General features: G+C 23.1%; 2 protein-coding genes across 2 annotated transcripts; one reads left to right on the top strand and one right to left on the bottom strand.

Annotated features, from left to right (window-relative positions):
- Nucleotides 1-777: 777 nt before the first annotated feature.
- Nucleotides 778-8,201, top strand: LOC112603200. Its single transcript, XM_025351680.1, has 9 exons — nt 778-1,185; nt 2,611-2,802; nt 5,756-5,942; nt 6,039-6,140; nt 6,219-6,289; nt 6,352-6,495; nt 6,620-6,938; nt 7,019-7,140; nt 7,981-8,201. Exons 1-9 carry the CDS (start codon nt 1,007-1,009, stop codon nt 8,138-8,140), a joined length of 1,476 nt encoding a protein of 491 aa, XP_025207465.1. The 5' UTR covers nt 778-1,006; the 3' UTR covers nt 8,141-8,201.
- A 5-nt stretch (nt 8,202-8,206) lies between these two features.
- On the bottom strand, nt 8,207-11,902 carry LOC112603201 (inosine-5'-monophosphate dehydrogenase). Its single transcript, XM_025351681.1, has 9 exons — nt 11,808-11,902; nt 10,806-10,907; nt 10,116-10,244; nt 9,880-10,035; nt 9,497-9,784; nt 9,337-9,427; nt 9,039-9,278; nt 8,582-8,738; nt 8,207-8,514 (listed from the first exon to the last, which is right to left on the bottom strand). The coding sequence occupies exons 2-9, from the start codon at nt 10,845-10,847 to the stop codon at nt 8,265-8,267; spliced, it is 1,353 nt and encodes a 450-aa protein (XP_025207466.1). The 5' UTR covers nt 10,848-10,907; nt 11,808-11,902; the 3' UTR covers nt 8,207-8,264.

Consider the following 11,902-nt stretch of genomic DNA (forward strand, 5'->3'; position numbering starts at 1 on the left):
TTTGACGAGCGCAATCCAACACGAACATACGTTTATGTTGCCGGCATAAATTTTGCGCCATGAACAAATGGTTTGAATATTATAATAAAATTGTGTTCTTTAAAATAAATCATAAATCATGATTTAATAATTTTTATTATTATTTAAATCGTCGGTATCATTTAGAAACCGAATATCGAAATATCGAATATTATTTTAAATGTTCATTGTGTACATAATTTAACTAAAATTATTTTAATTTTTATATTATACAAACTATCATCGAAATAGTTAATTAAGTTATTGTACCTATCTTTTTGTGTTTTGCCGTTTAATAAATAAATTTTAGTTTCTAGTTCTTGTTTTATAGTTTTTTCGCCATTATTTTACCCAATGAATCTTAAAATTAAATTTAGGATTATAAATTTTTTATAAAAAACTGTTTGAGTTTTAAACTAGGTAGTAGGTACACAATAATTTTGAAATATTTTCAATTTTTAACTTTTAACAATTTAAATATTAATTGCAATATGCATTTTAAAATTTAGTCAAGTTATAAATACTTAATACAGTAAAAGGTTAAGTTTAATTATTTTAATTCATGGGACCGAATAATAGAAAAAGTGCTCTATGCGTAATGCGTCTATCATAGTATCATAGATAGGTAGATAATATTACAAATTACATTTATTATCTATGGCTTTCATACGATGAAGATAAAAATTACTATACCAATTGTTATCTCTGTTACTTCGTATTTTATGATAAGAATATTCTTTTGTTGACTTGACACTAGACAGTTGACTTTCCGAAGGTTTAAATTTAAAAAATAGAAATATTTAATATCTGTTTTGTTCATATTTAGAGTATTTAATTTCGATTAATGCACTACTAACTAATTTGTTATTTAATCATGTCAAATAATTAGTATTAATTTTGTAGATTTGCTTATAATCAATTCGTCGAAAGTTTTTTAAGTGTTAATTCAACTGACTAATTTTTTTTTTGGTTTATTGTAAAAGCAACTATGGAAATCTCTAGACGCTTTTTTGACATACTTAAATCTATAAATTACCATGTTGGTCACTTGCCTAAAGAGTTATTTGCCAATGAAGAACAGCTTCCTGAATTATTACCTATTTTCACAATTTTGATCAATAGTGTCAATCAACAGTCAAATTGTTTGACACCTAAAGAATTAGCACTGTAAGTATATTCTTTATATCATTATTTTCTTTATTTTATTATGTTGATACGTTTCTTTAGTATAAATCTAGTTTAGCACCCCCTCGAAATTTTGATTTTTTTTCATAACCTATGTATTTTAACGTTTTAAAAATTATGGTGCCAAAAGTTTTTTTTGTAAATCATTAGTTTTAAAGTTATAGCCTACTAGGTTTACGATTTTTGGTGTCTTATGCATGCGCAAAATGCATAGTGGTGATATAATATTATTACTTTAATATTATAAAATACAGGTTAAATAATAATATAATACATGGCATAGCACTCATACTTACACGTCTATAATATATTCTTGTATATAGGCAATAAAAATGTTGGGCACTATTTATTTTTAAAACATTAAAATTATGTATTTTTATTTTGCTTTTGTATTTTTCGTCATTATCTAGTAATTGACTACATTTTTGGCCGTTGTTAGCAAAATTATGAGCATTATTTTTTAGCCCTGTGACTTACCTTAGGTGGTGTTGCATAACAAATCGAGGGATATTTTCGTTTTGAATGCCTGAGCGAGCGAGTGACAACGCTGGCCCCTAATTTCCTTTGAAAACGTATTTGAAAATAAGCATATATATTTGTTTGGATTACTCAAAAACTAATGATTTCCAGGAAAACATTTTAAGACCATAATTTTTAAAACGTTAAAATACAGAGGTTTCCAAAAAAAAAAAAATCAAAATTTCGAGGGAATGCTAAACTAGGTTTGTTCCCTTATTGAAAAAAATTGAGTACAGTATTTAATACCATTAATTATTTTAGTATAATGTAAATATTTTAATCAAATAGCATTTTTTTCTAATGGGTGTGCATATGAGGTAGTCAATACTGTAGGTACTGCTAATTACTTTTTTGATTTTTTTTTGTACAATAACACAATAAAATGTTAATACTATAACTATAATATGTACTTGTATTCTTAAAAAACACTTAAGAACTAAATATTAGACAAAAAATAAATGTCAAAACTGTAGATCATATATTAAGCTAAAATAAAATAAAATAGGGCTTTCCTAAAAAATGTTTGTATTTTTTGCTTTTATTATAAAATAGTAAAATACTATATTTATTTTTTGTCTATGCTGATTATGTTCCCTAACCTTACAATAACCAACTATTTTTTTTTGTTTTGGGTATTGCTTGTATTATTTCAAAGTAGAAAATGATTAAAAACAAAGAAACTAGTAAAACAATTGAAAAAACCACCTAAAATAAGTTAAAAGGGACTAATTTTTAAGTTAGAAATCATAATAACTAGACTTTAATTTCTATAATATTCTGCTTGATTTTAAATTAAGCTAAAAAAATAAATAAATACTTTAGTCTCAAGTCTTGCTAATTATTGAGTAAAATTGATATGTATAAATAAATTTATTTATTTTCTTTTAGTTACACTTCTATATCTTCGAAGAATGATCATTTCTCTTCTATAGAAAAAGTATCAAAAGCCATTGATAAATTTTATGATGAAAATACTGAAGATGCAATAATATGTTCTTCTGATTTAGAAAATTTAGAAAAAAAAATTTTAAAATCTCAGCAAGAATTAAGTGATTTAAAGGCACATGGAGCATTATATGAGTAAGTAAAATAGAGTAATTTAGATGATAAGTTTTATTTGCGTGTTAAACTCTACAATTTAAACATTCTAATTATCATATAATTAGAATATTATGCATTAAAAACCTAATGCTAAAATAAGGCACACCAACTATTTGTTCTTTACCTTATATTCTAAAATTTTAGAAAAGTGTGTGAATGTAAAGGCTAAAATTGTGTCTTTTTCAGTACGTTAAAAATTTACAAGTATTTAGCGCATATTATCAGTTTTTTTATGGTACATAAAAGCATAATATCTACATTATTTAAGTAATTACTGTGTTAATCTATGTACATTAATTTTCTTATTTATAATTAGTTTAATTAACTGTTAAATTAATAAAAATTCTAATGATTTAAAAATATTTAATAATGAAACACATTTCTATTGACTAATAATTTAATAATTATTAAAGATCTTATACTTAACAGTCCATTTTTTAGACAAAATAAAGTTCATGACAGATATAAATAACATTAAACCAAACTAAAAAAAGGGCTAAAATCAATAACTTCTCTGCTGTACAATAAGCATTAAATTATTAAGTATACCTTGTCATTGAATAAATCACTGTAATGTTTGTGGTAAATTATGGATTTACTATAATTTTATTTTTATTTTTAAACATATGTGAAACCTTGTTTTAAGTCTTTATATTGAACAAAAATATTATTATTGATATTTAAAGAGAGAAAAAATAAAAATATTCAAATGTTTATAAATAGAATCAAAATATTTTTAAAATACTATGTTTAGAAAATGTTTATACAAACATTTGGTAAAAATGTCAAGGACATAATTACAACAAAATAAGAAAAATAATTTTGTCAAGAACAGGTTTATCATGAAATTGTTCAATTTTTTTCCTTGATTTTTCTATGACTCCCAATTATTAAAAAGAATACTATAAATTTTTTTTTTGTGAAATAACCTAGGTAAATGTACCACTATACGGTATACATATGCATAATAATAATAATAATTTAAATGTGAAGTCATCTTTTCTATAACTTATACACATAAATATAAAATTAATTGTTAATTTTTAATTTTCATTTATTATCAGTAAATAGAAAGAAAAGGCAAAAGATTTAATTATAAATGGTAATTTATTAATTCTGAAGATGCTATTAATAAAGAAAATGCATTCATGTTAACCAAATACTCAATTTTGGTACCCAATACTTTAATTACTAAGGATACTATTGTATTGTACATTTGTACTAATCTAATGACTAAAGTAAATAACAATCATGAATTTATGTAGTTAGCAAAAATCACCAGAAATTTATAGGAAGTATATTTAAATGGACAGAATTTTTAAGAGATTTAGTTAAAATTAATCAATTGAATATAATTGATAATAACAAAACTTATGAAATTTTGAATTAAAAAGTTTATTTTGCTGATAATCTGTTCCCATTGCATAACATATTCCTTAACCATTTTATTCAAAAGATTTTAGTATAATTTATAATTATAAATTTTTGAGAGTAATAAATTGTATAGAAAATATATTTGTCTTAATTACATTCAAATAATATGTATTACATTTTGTATAAATTTAAACCCTGAAAAAACAACTTAACAATACGTTAGGTTAGTAAATCTATTAATATATTATTACAATATGTATATGAATCAGTATTTTGAGACAAATTAGTAGTTTGTGTATGCTGCATCAGCAATTAACTAAAAAAAGAAAATCGATTACGGTAGCTTATAAATTCCTAAAATTAAAATTAGCTAAACATAATTTTATTTTTAAATATGAAAATAAAAATAGAGAGAAATATATTTAATATTTTAATTGTCCTAGTGCAATTGAGTGGTAAGAAAAAATTATGTGTGCAAAAATATCTTAAAAGTAACATAGGTAACTACAATTATTTTTTAAATTAATATTTCAGAAATTATAAAATTTTAATTTTCTAAATGTAGTTAGCTATTAAATTTATAAATTTATTGGTCATATATTCCACTATATTAATATGTATATATTTAATCAACGTATTAACTTTATTTTTTTTAATCAAATTGTTAAACTATATGACTACATAACTTAAGTGATGTATATGATATTATTAATACATTAAAATTTTTTTTTTTAAATACTTTTCAAAACAATAATAATATAAAATTATAATATCAATTATTTCATTTTTTATTTTTGAATGGAAAATATATAAATGTTACCTAATTAATTTTGGCATAATTATATACATTTATGTAAGATTATAATTTTAAAATAACTACATTTGAATTGTTTTTTTATGTTTATTTAAAAACATTTTAATATTAGTATAACAATATTAAATTTTGAGGCAAAAATTTTAATATAATTAAATATAACTGATTCATATATTTTAAACTTATCTATTTGAAAATTATAGTTGCAACATTACAATTATTTGTGTTAGATTTAAAAAAAAAAAATGCCCATTACCTGTATAAATTTATTTATTTTTCAGTATAATATAATGAAATTCCTTTTAAATCTACTATTATTTTAAGTTGTTTTAATTAAAAATATTAAAAATTAATTTATATTAACAATTGTTATTTATTATGTATATTTTCTGGTGTAATATTTAGAAGCTATATTTGAGTTATTATTATTTTAATACATTTTTATATCATGGCTTATAACTAAGTTATAATTATGATTATTATTAATAAAAAAAAGTTAACTATTAAAAAATTATAATACCTATAAAAATATACCAATATGCCAAAATTAAATTCTAATTAGATTAGGTACTCTGTAATTTAGTATTGTAGAATAATGTATACTTTAATATATTCTCTTTCACGCAAGTTTGGTAAGACATTCTAAGTTTATCATAAAAACTGATCATCTAAATGGTCCTATTTGTTTTGTAATGTATTATAACTTTTTTTTTACATCTAATTTGGTTTCAAATTAATATTTAGAAAAAAGATACATTCAATGGATGATGAAATTTCTTCACTTAAACAAAAAGAAGATATTATCAGTTTATCTTGTTTTAAAACTGAAAATAATTTGGATACAGTTATGAAAAAATTAACTGATGAAGTTGATTCACTTGGTTCTAACATTAATAAACTTCATAATCATGTTACCAATAGTATGACAAATGTAAGTGTTACTTAAAATAATTCTAATTATTTATATTGTTTACTTGTATTGCTTGTAATGTGTTATGTATTAAAGATAAAAAATTTAAATGTTTAGGATTATGAATGTTTAACAAAATTGGCATCAAATAACTTGATTAATTTGACTGATATATGGCGTCAACAGATTTTTAAAATGATAGACGTATGGTTTAAAGAGGTAAAATAAAATTATTTATATCATTATAACTATTTTTTTGGCATGTTATTTCTAAATAAATAATTTTATAACTTACAGGAAAATGTTTCTTCTGTAATAAATGATAAGTTTTCTTCTAAAATCCATACTCTAAGTCAACTCTCACAAAGGTAAATTTTGTTATCATTTTTATATCTTAATTATATAATTAATCAAAGTATTTATTGTTTAGTTGTACAGCTTTAAAGATGGCTGGAATGAACAAAAAATGTGAGATATCAAAATTAAATATGGCAGTGAATAATATACTCAATATTAAAAATTATTTTAATGAAGATAAAGAGAATCTGCATTCCAACAATCAAGATATAATAAAGTAATTATAAATAATTTGAAAATAATTATAAAATTAAAATGTATTATCCCTTTATGTTATAACTAGAGATTGTAAAATAATTTCTTTGTTGGATTATAATATTAATAATAAAATGTTATTTTAGTTACATTGAAAAGCATATAAAAGATCCAGAAGTACTTATGGACATTAATGCACAGTCTCAATCTACTGGATATGACAATATACAATCTCGTATATCTGAAACAGTGATCGCAGACGCGACACAAAAACTTTCAAAATTGGAGACAATTAATGGTCGTTTAACGTTCATACAAGATTCCATTGAACACTACATCATGATTTGTGATGTGTTGTGGTGCCTTATGAGAACAGGCTGTTCTATGGCAAACTTAAAATGTGAATTAGTGTTACATTGTATCAATGTTCTTGAAAAAACTTTTGACGACATTACATTGGCAGCTGTGAGTTCAAGAATATTCCACAAATTATTTAAATTATTGGTTGTTCATTTTTATTTTTAATATACTTATTATATGTTTAGAAGTGGACTATGAATCTCAAAGATACTGAAGAACCGAAAAAACATGAAAATTATTTATCCATCGACAGCGAGTTTGTAAAATTTGATGGATATAAACATTACTCCAGCATTTATACCAATAGGTAAGCCTTTTTATGAAATTTTTATTAAGACAATTCATTTTTAACCAACTCAGTCTTTGTCTAACACTCATAGAACATAAAAATTTTAACATGTTTTTGCCAATTATATCAATTGATCTAATAAAGTATAAGAACATTGAAAATATATTTGAACTTGTTAAGTTTGATCGATATCAATTTTCCCACATTTATGAATTAGATTAGTCTGTTTGACCAAAAACATGTCTACATTTATAAGTTGTGCAAACGTTAAACAAAGACAGGAACCGTCGATATCAAATATCCTCAAGATTACTTTCTGATTAGAAATTACATATATCTTGATATTATTTTTTTAATTGTAATTGACAAAGATAAGTAGATGATACATACTTGTATGTTCTATAGCACACAGAAAATATTATAAAACCTATTTAACTAATCAAAATTGGTTAAACTTTTCATTTTTCCTTGATTTATATGTCTTTAAACTTTCAACATTCTTAAGTTTGACAAATATTCTATAATTATTTGTTTTGTAAATAGTTTTTCCTAACAAAAAATCATAAATAAAATTCCATTTGACTGATAGAAATTTTGATTACATTAATTTGACATTAAAAATTACCTCAATTACTTATCCTAATGCTGTTATTTTAATTTTTTTAATTGTTTTATAATCCAGTCATTAAATAAGTGTGTATACTAAATCAATGGTTTTAAAATTTTTATAAACATAGCACACTGTATTCCTCATTTTATGCCTTATGGTTTAATCATGAACAACTTTCTAAGACTTGTTAATAGAATTATAGTTCCTAAAGTATGAAAAAAAGTTAATAATATTGATTTTTTTTTCAGTAATGAAATTGAAAAATTATCAAAGATGGTACAACAATGGAAGAGTAAATATCATTATAGCAGAGATGAGTGTAATCAGCTTGCCACTTTACAGCAAAACTTAAAAACGTACAGTGACACAGTTAATGATTTAACTAATAAGCATTCAAATACAATATAATGAGAATATTTTATTATTTTTTATTTCATTGGAAAATAACATAGGTTAAGTAAAAATTTGATATAGTTTTGTATTTACTTAAGTATAAAATTAGTTGATAAGTAACAAATATTACATTTTTATACTAAAATAATCGTTTTTCATATGAAAATAGACTGTGTACATTTCCTTCGAGTTGTGCTGAATGTGTACGTCTTTCAAATCTAAGTTCACCTGATAACATCATTGCTCTGAGATTTTTAAGCGATTTAGTACCAATATCTTGACAACTGTGTCTTAAACCACACTGTATGTATGGTAAGAACCTGAGAGCAGAACCTTTATCCACAATTGTTCCACTGACACCTTGAGCAACTTTCAAGGAATCTTTTTCACTGTGAATAAAAATCTGATTAAATAAAATATAAAGCCATGTGACGGGCAAATATTATTAAATCTTACCTATGGAAATATCGGTTTAATGCTGATCCTTTAGCATCTTTTCTGTTCATTGCTTCCAAACTTCCCATACCACGATATTTTTTTAACCTCACACCATCTGAAAAGAAATATTCACCAGGTGATTCAGAAGTTCCAGCTAACATAGATCCCATCATCACTATAACAAAAAAAAAATGAAATAAATTAAATATTATATGTAAATTTGTTCTGTTGTAAGGTTGACACTTAGGTAAATTAAACATTTGACATCAATAAACAATATATGAAATTTCTATTAATTTGATTTTATATAAAAATATTATTTTATTGTAGTATAATTCATACATTTTTCATGTTATCAAACTTATTATTCATATATTGCTAAATCATTTCAATTTAAGTTTATTTTTCTTGCAATTAATTTACATTCTTAATAGATGGCCTATTAAAATTATAATAGTGGATTAAGTATAATTACCTGTGGATGCTCCAAGTGCAAGCGATTTAATTATGTGACCTATGGATTGAATTCCACCATCACCTATAACAGGTACACCAAACTGTGAAGCGTATTGAGAAACTCTGTAAACAGCAGTTCCTTGAGCCCGACCAACTGCCATTACTTCTTGTGTTGTACAAATAGAACCACAGCCCATACCAACTCTTAGGCCATCGGCACCAGCATCTATAAGAGCTTTGGCTTGTGCCATAGTAACAACTAAAAAATAATAATTATGTTTAGTTAAACAATAAGATTTACATAAATAATGTATTACCGTTTCCTGCAATAACTTGTAATGATGGCAGATTTTTTTTAATGTATTTAATCATGTCAATTTGATACACTGAGTTTCCTTGTGATGAATCCTAATAATGAATTAACACGATAAAACATATTGAAAGGCATTAATGGAAAAATTAAAATGCCATTCTTACCAAAACTATAACGTCAGCTCCAGCTTGATGTAATAAATGAAGTCTTTCCTTGTCATCCTCGCGTGTTCCTATAGCGGCACCAACTAAAAGTTGTTTATTTTCATCTTTTGATGCTTTAGGATAATTACGGGATTTTTTCAAATCTGTTCTGGCAATTAATGCAACTAATTCACCATTTTCATTTAAAATAGGCAATTTTCCTTTTTTAGAATTTTCTAAAAGGCTATTGGCTTGTTCTAAAGTTACCCCAGATTTCGCTGAAATTATATTTTCTATTCTTGTCATTACCTGAAAAATTAAAATAATAATATATTACTGAAATTTAAATTCTAATAATATAGTATTTAACAAAAATATATTGTAACATAAATTTAAATAATTACCAAGTTGACTGATTGTTGTAATTGTTCAGATCCTTCAAGAAAATCTATATCTCTAGATGTAACAATACCAACTAATTTACCACCCAATTTACCATTTTCAGTGACAGGAAAACCACAAAATCCGTGTTCTTCTTTTAATCGAAAAACATCAGATACCTATCATCAATAAATAACTCATTACTTTTTTTTTTTTTAATTTATGAAATTTGCAGTTTTAATAAAAATAAAATGTTTACCAATAAATCTTGTGATATAACTACAGGATCCCGAATAAATCCATGTTTGTATTTTTTTACTTTCAGTACTTCACTTGCTTGATAGGCAGGTGAACAGTTGTGATGAATAATACCAATGCCGCCACAAAGCTAATATACAATAATATCAAATTGATGATTTGTGATAATGCACGAGTAATTTTAATTTGAAACAAATTATTTATGAGTTATATCATTAAAATTCCTCTTTATGCATTTGTGATGTTTTAATACATTGAGACCTTTTTTTTTTTACCAGTTATCAGATAAAAGTAAGTTTTATCTAAGATGATTATAATTTCTTAATGGTAAACAATTATCAGTTTTTTCTTTGCTATCTTAGTTAATTTAAAAAAATGTGTATTATCTTTATTTAACAAATTCATTATTTTAAAATCGATATTGATATAAAATAAAGTTATGTAACTTTTTTAATTAATAGGTAAGAGACAATATTATTTTTAAATTTTAGATCAAAGTTCAAAAAATAATTAAATTGGTATTTTTTAGTTCTAGAAAAAATATATATTCAATATCCAAAGATAAGATGGTTTATTTCGTTACTTTTATTAATTCACAATCATAAATTATGAATAAGATAAAAATACTTATTATTTTACTAATAACATTATCAAAATGCTATTAATTATAATGCAATAGAATTTTACTTACTGCCATTGCTGTAGCCATTTCTGATTCAGTTACAGTATCCATAGGAGATGATACTAATGGTGCTTGAAGAGTAATATTCTTTGTTAAAGGTGAAGACAAATCCTAGAATCGCCAACAGTATATAGATTTATCTTTGGTTTAAATTATTATTATAAGAAACTGAGTAACAATAAAATTATAAGTAATTCACTATTTTTCTAATTAAACTTAATGTATAAGTTGTATTATTTTCATTATAACATAGTCCATTTGTATGAAAAACAAATTAATTTATTAAAATATCAATAGTTAATAAATTTTATACAAATTAATAAATATTATGAACATTTTTAATTATTATGAAAAAAAAAAAAAATTTAAATAGATGATAAATTTTATAAATCAATAAATAATGTACCTATACATTTTTAGTATTTAGTCAAATACCTTAAAGAATTTAGTTAATTACCCAGAGTATGTTCATTAATAATATTAAATTTTAAATACTATTTAGTTAACTGATGCCAAGGATCATGAGAACTGATTATTTAATTGTTTACTTAAATTAATTAGATCAATAATGAGCTATTAAACTAAGTTTAATAGATTATATAGTAGTTTATACTACCCATAAATATAGAATTTTTAAAAGATAGTTCTTAATAGAAAAAAATCAAATATCTATTGTAGTTATAGATTTAACACATAAAAAACATAATTTTTTTTTAATTTGGTATACACATTTCAAATGTAAAAATGTTTAAGATAATATTTTTTAAGTAAATATCTATCAACATTAAAAATAATTAAACTTATCATGTTTTAATACCATAAAAATGGTTTAATACTACAGCCCAGGTTATGAGTAATGACGTGTTCAACATTTATATTCCCCTTAGAATAAAAATTTTTTGGCTTCATTTTAATATTATATATTTATACTAGATATTAAAATTCTACTTTAATAAGGAATGGTGTTAGGTAATAATTCTATAATATGGTAGAAAGTAAATGAAGACTTACAACATCTCCTGCTACAAAATCAATAAATCCAGGCAATAATATAAAGTCACTGAAACACAAAACAATCAAAATATTAAAATAAAATATCTTATTGA

This window comes from Melanaphis sacchari, unplaced genomic scaffold (genome assembly GCF_002803265.2).
Source record: "Melanaphis sacchari strain LSU unplaced genomic scaffold, SCAv2.0 Contig9_pilon_pilon, whole genome shotgun sequence".
Lineage (NCBI taxonomy): Eukaryota > Metazoa > Arthropoda > Insecta > Hemiptera > Aphididae > Melanaphis > Melanaphis sacchari.

Bases quoted from the DNA above. Each gene is read 5' to 3' on its own strand.
- LOC112603200 (XM_025351680.1), top strand. From the start codon at position 1,007: ATGGAAATCTCTAGACGCTTTTTTGACATACTTAAATCTATAAATTAC. The intron at 5,943-6,038 runs GTAAGTGTTACT...TTAAATGTTTAG, and splicing joins TTACCAATAGTATGACAAAT to GATTATGAATGTTTAACAAA. The intron at 6,939-7,018 runs GTGAGTTCAAGA...TTATATGTTTAG, and splicing joins ACGACATTACATTGGCAGCT to AAGTGGACTATGAATCTCAA.
- LOC112603201 (XM_025351681.1), bottom strand. From the start codon at position 10,847: ATGGATACTGTAACTGAATCAGAAATGGCTACAGCAATGGCA. The intron at 9,279-9,336 runs GTAATACATTAT...ATTATTTTTTAG, and splicing joins ACAAGTTATTGCAGGAAACG to TTGTTACTATGGCACAAGCC. The intron at 8,739-9,038 runs GTAATTATACTT...TTTTTGTTATAG, and splicing joins TGCACTTGGAGCATCCACAG to TGATGATGGGATCTATGTTA.